Source organism: Scyliorhinus torazame, chromosome 4 (genome assembly GCF_047496885.1).
Source record: "Scyliorhinus torazame isolate Kashiwa2021f chromosome 4, sScyTor2.1, whole genome shotgun sequence".
Taxonomy (NCBI): domain Eukaryota; kingdom Metazoa; phylum Chordata; class Chondrichthyes; order Carcharhiniformes; family Scyliorhinidae; genus Scyliorhinus; species Scyliorhinus torazame.
In genome coordinates, this window is record NC_092710.1 from 174,389,021 (window position 1) to 174,405,148 (window position 16,128).

Here is a 16,128-nt window from a genome sequence, read left to right on the forward strand (position 1 = left end):
GGGGGAGGACTCCCTTCTCTCTTGCTTCGTTAAATGTCCACACCAGCAGTGGGCTCAATATCTCTGAAAACCTCTTATAGAATTCCACCAGGTAGCCATCAAGCCCCGGGGCCTTGCCCGACTGCATGCCCTCCAGCCCCTTGAATATTTCCTCAATCTAAATTGGGGCTCCCAGCCCTTCCACCAGGTCCTCCCCCACCCTCGGGAACCTCAACTGATCCAAAAACTGCCTCATCCCCCCACCCCAGCCGGGGGTTCCGACTCATATAATTTACTATAGAGGTCCTTAAACACCTCGTTTACCCCCGCTGGGTCCATGACAGTATTACCATCTCTACTTTACCTATCTCCCTAGCCGCCTCTCTTTTCCTGAGCAGGTGCGCCAACATTCTGCTTGTCTTTTCTCCGTACTCATAGATCGCCCCCCTTGCCTTCCTCAACTGTTCCACTGCATTCCCTGTGGTCAACTGCCCAAACTCCGCCTGTAGCGTCCGGGGCCTCCGAGTATCTCCTGACTACCTGGAGTATCTCCTCAACTAACCTGTCCCTCTCAGCCCGTTCCACCTTTTCTCTGTGGGCCCGTATCGAGATTAATTCCCCTCTGACTACTGCCCTCAAAGCTTCTCAGACCGTCGCTGCAGAGACCTCCCCCGTCTCATTTGTTTCCAGGTAGTTCTGGATGGACTTGTTAACCGCCCACAAATCGCTTCGTCCGCTAGCAACCCCACACCCAGTCTCCACAGCGGGCGTTGCCCTCTCTCTACACTCACCCGTAGATCCACCCAGTGCGGGGCATGATCCGACACTACGATTGCCGAGTACTCAGTATCCACCACCTTAGGTATTAGCACCCTGCTCAGGACAAAAAAGTCGATGCGAGAGTATACCTTGTGGACATGTGGGAAAAAGGAAAACTCCTTCGTCCTCGGTCGTGCAAACCTCAATGGGTCTACTCCCCCCAGCTGTTCCATAAAACCCTTCAATTCCTTTGCCACGGCTGGCCCCCTCCCTGTCCTGGATTCTGACCAGTCCAATTCCGGATCAATGACTGTATTAAAGTCCCCTCCCATGATCAGGTTATGTGACTCTAAGTCTGGGATCTTACCTAATACCTGCCTCATAAATTCCACATCGTCCCAATTTGGAGCATATATGTTCACAAGTACCAATCGCCCCCTCTCCAGCTGCCCACTCACCATTATGTGTACCTACTCCCCTTGTCTGACACGATTCTCCCTGCCTTGAATACCACTTGTTTGCTGATCAAGATCGCTACCCCTTTGTCTTTGAGTTCAGTCCTGAGTGGAACACTTGGCTGACCCACCCCTTCTTCAATCTCGTCTAGTCTGTAACCTTTAGGTGTGTCTCTTGTAGCATTGCCACGTCCACCTTCAGCCCCCTCAAATGCACGAACACGCGAGGCCTCTTGACCGGCCCATTCAATCCTCTAACGTTCCATGGACGGGAGGCTTCCAACCCCCCCCAGCTGACTAGCCATCACCCTTTTTAGGCCAGCCTCGAACTTGCACCCTCCGCTTCCTCGAGTCCCCCTTCGGGCAGTCGCCGTTCCCGACCTCCCATTTGTCCCTTAGTAACAGTTCCTCCCCTGTCAGCAAAGCAGCTCCGCCCCCTCCGCTTTCCCCACCCAGCAACAACACTAGAAATCCAATCCCCTAAATCAAGCTCCAGCTTAACACCTGCTCACCCTCCACTGCTCTTCCGCGTGTCAGCTGACCCAAGCTGACTTGATAGCGTCCGTCCCTGGCACCAAGCAGTCTGTCTCCCTATTGTTCTCTCCCCTTTCCCCCCACATGAATAAACATTTTAAAAGCATTGCATTCCCCAGTAAACAAACATCAGAAAAAACAGTGAAGCAACAGTCACTTTAGAAAAATAGTCACCCAAAATGTAGAACCAAATTCAAAGCCCATCCCCCCCTCTAGCCAGCTCCCTGCAAGACAAAGCAACCTTTAACCATCACACAGCCCATTATTTCACATAGCGCTACTTAAATGTATACAATCCAGTGCAACAAATCGCCGCCACAGTACTTCTACAAGGCTTCAGTGTCTTTTAATTCGCCTCCAGTTTCATTTCTTTAATAAAGATCCATACTTCGTCTGGCGTTTCAAAGTAGAAGTCCCATTCTCGTGTGACCCACAGATGGGCTGGGTACAGCATCCCAAACTTCACCCCCTTCTTAAAGAGGGTCGTTTCTGCCCGATTGAACCCAGCTCGCTTCTTGGCCAAATCCGCTCCCAGGTCCTGATAGATGCGCAACTCACAGTTCTCCCACTTGCTGCTCCGTTCTTTCTTGGCCCACCGCAAAACGTGTTCCTTGTCCATGAAACGGTGAAAACATACCACCATGGCCCTTGGCGGTTCGTTCACTCGGGGCTTCCTCGCGAGGGCTCTGTGTGCTCTGTCCAATTCCAGGGGCCGAGGGAATGCCCCAGCCCCCATCAACCTCTCCAACATGTCTGTCACATAAGCCCTCGCATCCGATCCCTCCCTGCCTTCAGGGAGGCCAACAATTCTGAGATTCTGCCTCCTCGACCTATTCTCCAGGTCCTCCAGCTTCTCCTGCATTCTTTTCTGGCGGTCGTTCATCATCCCCATCTTGTTTTCCAACAAGGTATGTACTCCTTGTGCTCGGACAACTTTTGTTCCACCTCCTGGATCACTCTCCCGTGGGTTTCCTGATTCTGAACCACTTAATCAATCGAAGCCTTAATCAGGTCCAGCGTGTCCTCCTTCAGCTTGGCGAAGCAATCCTCGAAAAACATCACCAGCTGATCCGTCAACCACTGTGTCGTCTCCCCAAGGCCCTGCTGCCCCGCCATGCTGTCCCGTGTTACCAGCTCTACTGGTATACTCATTTCCTTTATAGGAGTTTGTCTTCTCACACAGCCACTCCTGGTCCAATTCTCCATACACCGGAGGGGGATTTCTCCTTACTGTCTCACTCTTCACCGATTTATCCCATCAAATCTGGAAAAAAACAGGGGAAAAGGGTCCAAAAGTCCGTTACAGGCGGGAGCTATCAAATGTGCGACCTACTCCTCCGTGGATGCCACCGGACATCCCTTCAGCAATTTCTTGATATCACATGGAGTGAATCGTATTGGCTGAAGAATGACATCTGTGATACTGGTGACCTCCAGAGGAGACCGAGGTGGATCATTCACTCGGCTCCTCTGGCTGAAGACTGTTGCGAATGCTTCAGCCATGTGTTTTGCACAGATGTGTTGGGTTCCTCCATCATTGAGGATGGGGATATTTGTGGAGCTTTCTCCTCCAATGAGTTGTTTAATTGTCCACCACCATTCACGGCTGGATGTGGCAAGACTACAGAACTTAGAACAAATGCGTTTGTTGTGGAATCGCTTATCTCTGTCTATTACTTACTGCTTATGCTGTTTGGCACACGAGTAGTCCTGTGTTGTAGCTTCACCAAATTGACATCTCATTTTTAGTGTTGCTCCTGATATGCCCTCCTGCACTCTTCATTGAACCAAGGTTGATTGCCTGTCTTGCTGCTGATGGTAGAGAGGGGAATATGCCAGGCCATGAGGTTGCAGATTGTGGTTGAGTACAATTCTGCTGCTGCTCATGGCCCACAGCGTCTCAAGGATGCCCAGTCTTGAGTTGCTAGATCTGTTTGATGCCGATCGTATTCAGCACGGTGGTAGTATCCCCAATGAGAAGAAGGGACTTTGTCTCTACAAGGACTGTGCAGTGGTCACCTCTACCTAGACTGTCTTGGAAAGGTGCACCTGCAGCAGGCAGGTTGGTGAGAATGTGGTCAAGTATGTTTTTCCCTCTTGTTGGTTCACCTGCTGCAGTCCCAGTCTAGCAGCTATGTCCTTTAGGACCCGGCCAGCTCGGTCTGTGGTGGTACTATCGAGCCACTCTTGGTGATGGACATTAAAGGCCCCACCTAGAGTATATTCTGTGCCCTTGCCACCCTCAGTACTTCCTCCAAGTGGTGTTCAACATGATTCATTGGCTGATGGTGGATGGTATGTGCCCATGTTTAACCTGAAGCCATGAGACTTCGATGTTGAAGACTGCCAGGTCAACTCCTTCCCGACTGTATACCACTGTGCCAGTGAGACAGGACATGCCCAGGAATGGTGTTGGGGTGTCTGGGATATTGTCTGTAAGGTATGATTCTGTGAGTATTACTATGTCAGGTTGTGCTTGACTCGTCTGTGAGACAGCTTTCCAACTTTGGCACAAGCCCCCAGATGTTAGTAAGGAAAGCCTTGCAGGGTCCACCGAGCTGGGTTTACCTTTGCCGTTTCTGGTGCCTGGGTTAATGCCGAGAGGTCCTTCCGGCTTCATCCCTTTTTCCTGTCTTTGTAGCTAGGCCATTTTGGAGGGCATTTAACAGTCAACCATGTTACTGTAGGTCTGGAGTTACATGTAGGCTAGACCAGGTAAGGCTGGCATTTTCCTTGCCTAAAGGACATTAGTAAACCTCATGGGTTTTTAACGACGATTGAAAGTGGTTTCATGGTCATCATTAGCCTTTTTATTCCAGATATTTTATTGAGTTTAAATTCCACCATCTGCGAAGGCATAAGTTGGGGTGTTGATGTCGAAAATGCCACACTAAAACCATATCAGCCTTATGCACTGACAGACATCACAATCTGCTTACTGTGCATTGTTTTGGCAAATGCTCCCAGCGCCTATGGAAACAACGATTAAAGACAGCACTGGAAATGTGAGCATGTGGCATGGATGCCATTTTGGATGCGAAAAGGCACCAGTAGTGTTGACAATTGAATTTTGAGGTGAAAAAGTCTAAACGCAGCACAGCCATGACTAAAAGTGGTCTATGCTGGGGCTGCACCTTCATATTGAGGGCTAATTGATGGCTATGCGTGCTCAAAGAAGGTAAGTGAGGTTTGGGGAGCTAGGGCCAGTCAGGTAGTCCTGGTAATCAGGTAATCAGGGGTGATGAGATTGGGCATCACCAAAGGCAGACAGTGCAGGTGTTGTGAGTTTGGCCAATACCGCCGTGGGGGCTCCCTCATGATGCTCACTGATCTTTCTACATGACAGATGACCCCCTACAATCGCTGGTAAGGAGGTAAATACCCGGCTAAACACGCACGACATTTCTGTTAAATCGTGACCCCAATCTCTTGACATGGCAAACTTATATGCATCAAATTCATCATATCCAAGTTGGTTTATATATTTGTAGGCTTTTTAACTATCTTTTTTTTAACCAGCATTGCAATATTCACTGTACATCAATATTTGCTGTGGTGAATCATTGAGCTGTTTCAACGTTATAAAGTGCTATATTAATGTACGTTTTTTTTATTTTCCAGGGGACTGGGTTATGAAAATCAGCAATCGGGAAAAACGTCAGTTGAGAAAAGAGCGTCAAAAGAAGAAGTGTGACATGCCAGGATTCTTTGATCCTAGTTTTCCCCTTTATTCTGATGGAAGCAAGACTACTTCAAGGACACCTAAGGACAACAGGGGCTCAGATGATCAAGAAGGTATCAGAAAATGCCTTTTTATGCTGGGTATGTAGTTTGAAGTTTAAAGACATGGACAAAAAAACAATTGGAGCACATCTCCAAGGAGGATGCCATTAGACACTTTTCCCCAGCTATTTTCCAGTTATGGCAGTAAAGTGTTCATTTGGTTGCTGATTAACATCTCAATCCAATTTGCATTTAAACAGCCACAAAATCATTATGCTGCTGCTGCTTGTGAAGGAGCGTAATGCCCTGAAAACATTCTGAAAATTCCCCAAATTGTTCTTAAAACCAGTTCAATTTTTATGTTTAAATCTGCAGAGCTGGTTAACATATGGACAGTGATCTTTTCAGGTGTTCGAGACATTTAACTGTTAACAAATTGTTTACAGAAAGCTTCGTTTTGCAAGTCTGTTAATTGTTAATCTAACTATTGAATATATGGGCTGGCACAGGAGCACAGTGTGGGCGACACAGTAGTATAGTGGTTAGCATTGTTGCTTCACAGCATCAGGGATTCGGGTTCGATTCCCGGCACACTCACCATGTCTGCGTGGGTTTCCTCCTGGTGCTCCGGTTTCCTCCTACCAGTCCCGAAAGATGTGCTTGTTAGGTGAATTGAACATTCTGAATTCTCCCTCAGTGTACCGGAACAGGCGCCGGAGTGTGGCGACTAGGGGATTTTCACAGTAACTTCATTGCAGTGTAATGTAAGCCTACGTGTGCCACTAATAAAGATTATTATTCTAAAATTTCAGCGGTAATCTCCCGGTTAGGCTGCACCTCGGCATCTTTGCTGGATCTTCTGCCAAAGTTAGCGTCCACGATTGGGAGAACCCACGCAGAAACTCAACCCCTTAATAGTATTTTAGTTTTCAAGCTGCCCATGTCGTCTTTCCTTTCTAAATTATTTTTACTCCTTCTGCAGCTTCCAAAGTGGGAAGATGACCTGCTCAAGGAGTGCCATAATTGCTGATTTATTTTGTTCAATAGGCGCCTCCGAGGTTGACTGATTTGCTTTCCCTTTGTAGAAGACCATTGACTTCCATTTTACTTATTTTCTTACCTGTAATAACATTCTTAAGACCAGGAATATAAATCCAAGGAATTATAGAGTTCCCTATACATTGTACTACAATGCTGTCAAGCTAGCTGCCGAAAAAAGGCTCCAGTTTTTTTGAAGCTTCCTATTTTAACATAAAATGGGATAACGAGTCTTGGTTGGTGTAGATATGTTTGAGGTTTTTGAGGTAGGTGGCAGTATAATGTACAAACTCACTCTTGGTTTCCAGTTTGGGTGTTGGGTACTACCTACTGGAAGAGTTTTCTCCTCATGAGCTGGGCTGCAGTAGTAGAAAGTAAATGAAAAGCAAATAAAAATTGTTTTTAAAGAAAAATGTTTCTATTGAGTTTTTTGTGGTATACAAGAATAAGCGTGGACAAACATTAGGCGACAGAAGATAAAGAAAGATATTTACACATTGGTTGGTTTCTATTATTTACATGCATGCATCATTGTTCTTCTTCTTGCATTATTTACAGTGGTGTTTATCATTTCCTGTTTTTTGTTCCCCAGTGGTTTTTCGATTCTGGCTGTTTCCCCTGTTCCCCCTCCCCTTATCCTTGGCACCGTTCGCATTTGTCCTCCTCATTCGGGTCTGGTTTAGTGGGCTCCGTGTACCACTTTTAGCTGCATTAGGCTTGGCCTTGCACATGTGGCAGGGGAGTTGGCCCTGTGCAGTACTTCTCTCCAGAGTCCCCACCCTATTTCAAACCCCAAGTCTTCCTCCCACTTCTCTCTCGTCTCGTCCAGTTGGGTGTTAGCCCCCCTTAGCAGTCGCCCATACATGTCGCCACAGTTCTCTTTCCCTAGGATGTCCGCATCCAGCAGGTCCTCTAGCAGTGATAGTCGTGGTGGTTCTGGGTACGTCTTTGTTTCTCTTTGCAGGAGGTTTTTGATCTGCAGGTACCTTAGTTTGCTTTCCCCCCCCCCCCCCCCCCCCCCCCCGCCAGCTGGAATTCTTCTCTCAGATCCTTGAGCGTTGTCAATCTGTTGTCGGTAGAAGTCCCTGATTGTCAGCGTCCCTCCGTCCTGTCTCCACCTTTTGAAGTCCCCAGTCGCAGGTGTGAACCTGCGATTGTTGCAGATGGGGGCCTTGTCGGACATTTTCATTAACCCGAAATGCTGTCGCGGTTGGTTCCACGACCGGAGTGTTGCTACGACCACTGGGCTCACTGAATATTTATTCGGTGGAGATGGGAGTGCCGTCGTGGCTGGGGCACGGAGGGAGGCCCCTCTGCAGGCGCCCTCCTCCACAAGCACCCACTCAGCTTCTGGCTCCTTTATCCATCCCTTTACCCTCTCCGCAGTTACCACTCAGTGGTAGTATTGTAGGTTTGGGAGGGCTGGGCCCCCCGAATCTCGTTCTCTGCAGTACTTCCTTTCGGATTCTTGGGTTCTTCCCTCACCACACAAACCATAATCAGTTTGTCTCGTGAATTGAAAAAGGCCTTGGGGATGTAGATCGGGATTGATCTGAAAAGGAAGAGGAACCTGGGCAGTACGTTACTTTGATCGTCTGCACTCTCGCAGGGAGAGTGGGAGTGTGTTCCAACTTTGCAGGTCCTTTTTAATTTTCTCCATCAGGCTGGTCAGGTTACACTTGTGGATCCCTGTCCAGTCGTGAGCGATTTGGATCCCCAGGTAGCGGAATTTATGATGGGCAATTTTAAATGGCAACTCAGCCCCTCCTCCTTGCGGGTCCCCGGGAAGATCAGGCTTTTGCTCAGGTTACATTTGTAGCCTGAGAAGGCTCCAAACTCTCTCAAGGGCGCCATGATTCCTTCCATGCTGCTTCGCAGGTCCGAGATGTTGAGGAGCAGGTCATCCGCATAGAGCGAGACTTTATGCTCTGTCTCCTCTCCGGATCTCCTTCCAGTTCTTTGCCACCTTAAGCGCAATTGCCAGTGGTTCGATCACCAGGACAACCAACAGCGGGAAAAATGGGCGTCCCTGCCTTGTGTCTCTGTGCAGCTGGAAGGATTTAGAGCTTCTGGTATTTGTTTGTACGCTCGCTGTGGGAGTGCTGTATAGGAGTTTCACCCAGGAGGCGAACCCTGTTCCAAGCCCAAACCGCTCCAGTACCTCGAGGAGGTATTTCCATTCAACTTTGTCAAAGGCCTTTTCTGCATCCAGGGAGACGATCACCTCAGGTGTTCTCTTCCCGGATGGGGTCATGATCACATTCAGCAGGCGCCTGATGTTCGAAGTTAGCTGTCTACCCCTTGACAAAGCTCAACGCAAACTGGAGGAACAACATCTCATCTTCCGATTAGGCAAGCCTTCCGGTCTCAACATCGAATTCAACAACTTCAGATGATTAGCTCTACCCCATCTAGACCCATTTGATTTCATTTCAACTGTCTCTTACAATTTCTTTCTTTCTGGTCTTTCTTAATATATATTAACCCCGCCCCCAATCTTATCTATCTTTCCTTACCCCTTCTCCTCTTTGCTTCCCCCTTCCCCTTCCCCCACATCTCCATCTGTCACAGTTTAGCCTCTCTGTTTCTCTGCTGTTTGGCCTCTCACACCTTTTGTTTTCTCTGGGGACTGCCATTAGCACTCTTTTCCCTTGGTTTCTATGGCTATTGGCACCCCGTTTCATAGAACATACAGTGCAGAAGGAGGCCATTCGGCCCATCGAGTCTGCACCGACCCACTTAATCCCTCGCTTCCACCCTATCCCCATAACCCAATAACCCCTTCTAACCTTTTTGGTCACTAAGGGCAATTTATCATGGCCAATCCACCTAATCTGCACATCTTTGGACTGTGGGAGGAAACCGGAGCACCCGGAGGAAACCCACACAGACTCCGCACAGAAAGTGACCCAGTGGGGAATCGAACCTGGGACCCTGGCGCTGTGAAGCCACAGTGCTAGCCACTTGTGCTACCGTGCTGCCCTGGGTTTCTGTGGCTATGACTCATCTTTCATTCTCACTCCACAGTATAAATATTTCCCACTTTCTCTGTCTGTTAGCTTTGACAAAGAGCCATCAGACTCGAAACGTTAGCTCTTTTCTCTCTCTACAGATGCTGCCAGACCTGCTGAGATTTTCCAGCATTTTCTCTTTCGTTTCAGATTCCAGCATCCGCAGTAATTTGCTTTTACCCTTGTCAAAGTCCGCCTGGTCTTCTGCTACCACCTCTGGTAGGCAGTCCTCCAGCCTCTTGGCTAGGATCTTGGCCAGTATTTTCGTATCTGCGTTTAGCAGCGAGATGGGTCTGTAGGAACTGCATTCTGTCGGGCGTTTGTCTTTTTTTGAGGTATCAGCGAGATTGAGGCTTGTGCTAGCCCCTCGCCCGTGAATCTGTGAACGTCTCCCATAGGTGCGGCAGAGCCAGTGCTGTCGCAAATCTTTTGTAGAAGTCTGCCGGGAAACCATCCGGTCCCGGCGCCTTCCCCGCCTGCATGGCGATGATACTCTCCATGATTTCTTCCAGTTCTAGTGGTGCTTTCAGGCTCCGTCTCCTATCCTTCCCCATGACTGGCATGTCCAATTCACCGAGGAACTGCTTCATCCTCAAGTCCCCTGCTGTGGGCTCGGAGGTACAGCTTCCGCTAGAAGGTCTCGAATGCCTCGTTGACCTTATCTGACTCCTCTACTAAGTAGCCTTTGCTGCCCCGAATCTGGGCTAATTCCCGTGTGGCTGCCTTTGTCTTTGTGTTCGTACAGGGTCCCCTGTGCCTGGCAGAGTTGGTGCACTGCTTTCCTTGTGGAGAGCATGTCAAGGTTCCTCTCTAGCTTTTTCCTCTCCGCCAGGGGAGGAGCCTCGGAGTATTGCCGGTCTACCTCTGGTATGGAGTTGACTAGCTGTTGCCTAGCCACCCTCTCTTCCCTGTCTCTTCATGCTTTATAAGTACTAATTTCACCCCTGATCACAGCCTTCAGTGCCTCCCAGAATGTGGAGGGTGAGACGTCCCCATTCTGTTTTTTTGTCGCCTTAAGGGCGTCAAGGTGGCACAGTGGTTAGCACTGCTGCCTACGGCGCTAAGGACCCGGATTCGATCCCGGCCCCGGGTTATTGTCTGTGTGGAGTTTGCACATTCTCCCCGTGCCTGCACAGGTCTTGCCCGCCCAACCCAAAAGTGTGCAGGTTAGGTGCATTGGCCACACTAAATTGCCCCTTAATTGGGGAAAAAAATAATTGGGTACTCTTTTTTTAAAAAAAGTTTATACTCGTCTATGGCCAGTGGTATTTTCTCGCAGAAAGTCTTGGGGGCCAGGAGGGCTGAATCCAAGCTCCATGGGGGGGTGTTGCACATGGCCCATCTCCAGCCTCACATCCATATAATGTGGAGCGTAGTCAGAGATTACAATCGTGGAATATTCCGTTCTTAGTAGTCCTGGAAGCACCTATTTCCCCACTATAAAGAAGTTCATCAGTGAATAGACATTGTGTGCTGGGAAGAAGAAGGAAATCTCCTTCTCCCCTGGGTGGGCAAACTGCCATGGGTCCACTGCCCCCATCTGCTCCATGAATGTGCCAAGTTTGTTTGCCATGTTGGAGGTCTTTCCCATTTTGGGGTTCGACCTGACCATCCATGGGTCCTGTAGACAGTTAAAGTCTCCCCTCATGATCAATCGGTGTGTGCCTATGTCTGGGATTTCCGCTATGGTCTTCTTTATAAACTCCATGTCGTCCCAGTTGGGAGCGTACACGTTAACGAGGACTACCGGTGCCCCGTCCAGGACACTGCTGACCATGACGTACCGTCCACCATAACCGTCCTCATCGCCGTGAACGCCATACTCTTATTTAACAGGAATGGTAGGTCTGTCCCACCCAGCCCTTCCTTACCTGCAGTCGATCCTTCTCACACAGGTATGTCTCTTAGAGGAAGAATGTGTCGTCTTTCATACTTTTCAGATGAACGATGACTCTGGATCTTTTCACTGGGCCGTTAAGTCCCCTGACGTTCCAGGTGACTATTCTGATGGGGGTTTTTTGTCCCCGCGCTCCTGCGGGATCAACCATACTTACCTGGTGGACACGGCCCTGCACTCTGGGATTTCCCTTTGTTAGGGGGCCGTCCAAGATGACCGCGGGCACTGTTCTCCTCATGAGACCGGGCCCTTGCACTCCGGGGTTTCCCTTTGTCCAGGGGGCACCCAACATGGCAGCTAACTGTGAGGAAGCCATGTGGGTGAACCACTGCACTCTGGGGTTTCCCTTTGTTCGGGGAGCTTCCAAAGTGGTTGCTTGCAGTGCCATTTTGTTCCAAGTCGCCATGTGTGGTCTGTTATAGCCAGCCTAATGCCCTCAATCCTTCTTTACCCGTATTTCCCTTGTGGTTTTCTTCTCCCTCCCCTGTCTTATTGCCCCCTGCCAGGCACTTTCCCCCTTGCGGGAGATGCGCTGTGGCCTCTCTTCTGCACGCTTCCCGGTGCTAGCTACCCCGCGAGTGAGGTGGCCCCCTCCTGGGGCTAGTTGTGCATCCTCCCGTCACCTGTTCCCTAAGCTTCTTGTCCGCCATTCCCCTCACTTTCGTCTACGCTTTGCTGCACTCTTTCCTACCTTCCTCTCTTTCCTCTTTTGTTCCCAGAACGGGCCAGTACAATCCCTCGCAAAGTGGTTGATGTGGTGGTGGTTCACAGTTGGCAGTTCAGAAAGTAGAAAGTAAACATCTAAGAGTCTCTTCCTGTGGACTCCTCATCGCTGCCCCTGCTGCCGCTTCTCTAGTCCGTTCTCCGAGACAAACTTGTCCGCATCAGCAGGGGCCATGAAGAAATGCACCCTGCTATGGAACGTGACCCAGAGCGTGGCTGGGTACAGCATCCCAAACTTTACACCGTTTTTGTACAGCGTGGCCTCCGACCTATTAAATTCTACCTGGTGCTTGGTCAGGTCAGCTCCAGTGTCCTGATAAATCCGAATCCGGTGGCTTTCCCAGTTGCAGTTTATGGTTTGTCTCGCTCACTGCAGGATTTGTTCCCGGTCCTGGGACAGGTGCATTGTGGCGATTATCGCCCTCGGTTGTTCCCTGGCTTTGGGCGAAGCAACCTGTGTGCTTTGTCGATTTCTGGTGGCCTGAGGAAGCTGTCAATACCCACCAGGTTTCCCAGCATTTGCACACCATAATCAGCAGGGTTCCTACCTTCGATCTCCTCCGGTAGGCCCACAATTCGTAGGTTTTGACACCTTAGTTCTCCTGGTCTTCAAATTCCCCTGCGTCACGACCAGCTTTGCCACCTCCTTCTCCTGGGTAACAATTCAGTCGCCCTGGTCTGTTGCAGCTTTTTCCAGCTTTTTGATCATTTTCTCTGGGCTTCCAGTCACCTCTCTGCTTTGTCTAGGGCCGCCTGCATGGTCGCCAGAGCTTCAGCAACTGCACCCTTCACCAGAGCTTGGATATCCGACTTCTCTCTCAATTCACTTGAGGGAAACATCCTCCACCCATCCCCTGGTGGGAGAGGAGGGGGGGGGGGGGGGGGGGGGCTCCATGCGCAGCAGGCCAGTCCTTCTCTCTCTGACAAGGCCTGAGTTTCGCCGCCTCGTGAGTCCGCTGGCTCGGTGATTTGTTTGTCCAGGCTTTTTCCATTCTCGGTTTCCACACGTCCGCTGGAATAGCTGCTATTTGGCATTTGTTCCTTTTGCTGCGTTGTGGTGGTGGTGTGGGAATGTATTTTTGGTGTCTGCGGGCTTTTTCGAGTGAAAAGAGCCTGAGCTGGATTCTCTGCTGTCTGGATTCTCGGTTACACTGGTAGTGCACCCATGCCCGGGGATTTATCAACAGCGTGGGGCCGCCCAAATGGGAAATCCCGTTGGCCGTCTGACAGGAGGGAGAATCCCGCTGCTGGCAGTGGCGCGACGCACCAGTATACCAGAAACAACAGTGCTAACCACTGTGCTACTGTGCCGCCCTGCCATATGTTGGTTCAGCATCAAGGCAGCAATCTCATCTTTCTTTTCCCCCTATATCTTTTAATAATATACAAAATTTACAAGGTGCATGTTCATTTAAAATTTTCACAGCTAAAATTTATTTCCAGCTGAACAGTGGAAACACTGAAGACAAATTGTCTTCATTTCTACCTCAAGTTCTGTACCTAGGAGACTATGTGAATGTTCCATTGTAGAGTGTTTTCAAGGCTTTGATAGGTGGAATGTTGGTCTCTCAGGAAATTGAAGGCTATGGGAAGCAGATGGAAAAGTAGAGTTGAGGCTAAAGGTGATCCATGATCATATTGAATGATGGAGCAGGCTCGAGCGGCCAGATGGTCTCTCCTGCTCCTATTTCTTACGTTCTGTACCCTTGCCAGAATTACCAGTGATTCTATCTCCCCTCCTAAAGTCACCATCTCAGATTGAACCTATTTAAATCCAAGATGTTGTCAGGGCGGCACAGTAGCACAGTGGTTAGCACTGTTGCTTCACAGCGGCAGGGTCCCAGGTTCGATTCCCGGCTTGGGTCACTGTCTGTGCGGAGTCTGCACGTCCTCCCCGTGTCTGCGTGAGTTTCCTCCGGGTGCTCCGGTTTCCTCCCACAGGTCCCACAGACAGTGACCCAAGCCGGGGATCGAACCTGGGACCCTGGCGCTGTGAAGCAACAGTGCTAATCTCTGTGCTACCACGAGTCCTCCTAGCTCACCTCTAATGTCCTTGCTGACCTACATTGGCTGCTACACCCCCAGTGCCTTAAATTTTAAATGAACGTGCATGTTTTAAAATCCCTTCCTGGTGATGCTCCTCTCTATCTCTGCAACGTCCTCCAGCACTACAATCCCTAATCTTTGCCCACCACTGAACTCTGCATCCCCGGTTTCTGTGCAGTTTACCAGTGTATGCCCCACTATGTGGCCTTTCATCTGTCCCTCCTGCATGCTTTGGAGTTTGCCACCATCCCTTTCTACCTCTCCACCTCCTTATGAACCGTTAAGGCCTTTCTTAAAACTCACCTTCCTGACTTTCCATAAAGTGTATCTGTGCTTGTCTCATCCTACATCCATTTTGATTCTGAAAACACTTTTGAGATGTTCTTCTGCATTGAAGGTATGACATAAATGGGAGTCTGGTAAATGAAGGCCTCAGTTTTGCTGTAAGATATGTTTCTGATGGCAAGACAGGCATACTGCAGAACCAGAGTTCAGCCCTGTAGCTTCATAAACATCTGTTTGCCTGAAATAACCTTGTAGGACACAACTACTATCATTACTACAGCGCAACCGGAAGCAAAATGAAACATTCCTTCCTCATAATCAAAAATTGTTTTTTGGCTACCGAAATATAACCTGAATACACTTTTGGAATGAGAGTCCCTAGCTAGAAAGTAATAGGTTGGAATTCGATGCGATGGGCACACATTTTAGTATGAGATTCAATTAAGTTATTACATCGTTAGAAGTGTCAAACACCTTTAGAAAGTTTTTTGGATTAAAAACAAAAGCCATGCTTGAGAAATAAATTGTTTTGGATATTTTTCAGATTGATCCGGGTATTTTGGAGTCTGTCATGTTAGACTAGAAGCGGAGATGAAATCCTATAACTGAGACTAAGTTGGCTGATGATATTGTAATAAATAGCTACGGTTGTCATGTCCTGTATTCTGATCTGGATTGCGACTGTTTGAAATAGAATCTTCTAATACATGCAGTGTTTGCACTGTTCCACAAACAGTTACATCTAGAGGTCAACAGTTTGATATAAACAAAAGCAAAGGAAAATGCCAGAGCTGGGAGTGAGCATGTTTTCTCTTTTTTTTATTTTTCAAATTAAGGGGCAATTTAGTGTGGCCAATCCACCTTCCCTGCACATCTTTGGATTGTGGGGGTGAGGCCCATGCAGACATGGGAAGAATGTGCAAACTCCACAAGGACAGTAGTGACCCAGTGCTGGGATCGAACCCAGGTCCTCAGCGGCGTGAGGCTGCAGTGTTAACCACTGCGCCGCCGTTCCGTCCATCAGCATGCTTTCTTTGAGTGCTGGATTAGTATAAAATAGCCACAAAAGGATCTATCAATAGATAGCACAAAGTCAAACATTACTGTCAGGGTAAATACTTTTATTTAAAATTAGATAGCAGGAATCTGAAATAAAGGAAATATAGGAGAGGTACAGCAAGTCTGTCAGTATCTGAAAGAAAAAGACCTTTTGGCTGAGATTATTCATCAGCTATGATGTATACTTATCAGTTCAGATTGAATGGGTGAACCTTTGTCATGCAGAATTCTACACAAAGCGTAGTCTGCCTTCCTCTTTCATACGTTGTTGATTTGCGGAATTTTCTATTTTTTTATTGTAAACACTCAGATAACACTAGCACCAACTCAAACACTACCGATTCCGTCCCAGATTTGATTCCCGACTTGGGTCACTATCTATGCAGTCTGCACGTTCTCCCCGTGTCTGCGTGGGTATCCTCCGGGTGCTCCAGTCTCCTCCCACAAGTCCCGAAAGATGTGCTGTTAGGTAGTTTTCCCAAATGCTGAATTTTCCCAAACAGACTTTTCCCAGCAGGAATGTGGCGACTAGGGGCTTTTCACAGTAACTTCATTGCAGTGTTAATGTAAGCCTACTTGTGACAATAAAGATTATTATTATTACTACCATTAGGCCTCT

General features: G+C 48.6%; 1 protein-coding gene across 3 annotated transcripts in view; it reads left to right on the forward strand.

Moving 5' to 3' along the window:
• Positions 1–16,128, forward strand: part of LOC140410602 (protein LYRIC-like) — a 154,448-nt gene that overhangs the window by 64,977 nt on the left and 73,343 nt on the right. For 2 of the 3 annotated variants that reach the window (XM_072498890.1, XM_072498889.1), the window contains exon 4: positions 5,349–5,549. In XM_072498890.1, the coding sequence (XP_072354991.1) occupies positions 5,349–5,549 (201 nt within the window). The remainder of the gene's footprint in view (positions 1–5,348; positions 5,550–16,128) is intronic. The other variant, XM_072498891.1, reaches the window with a different exon arrangement.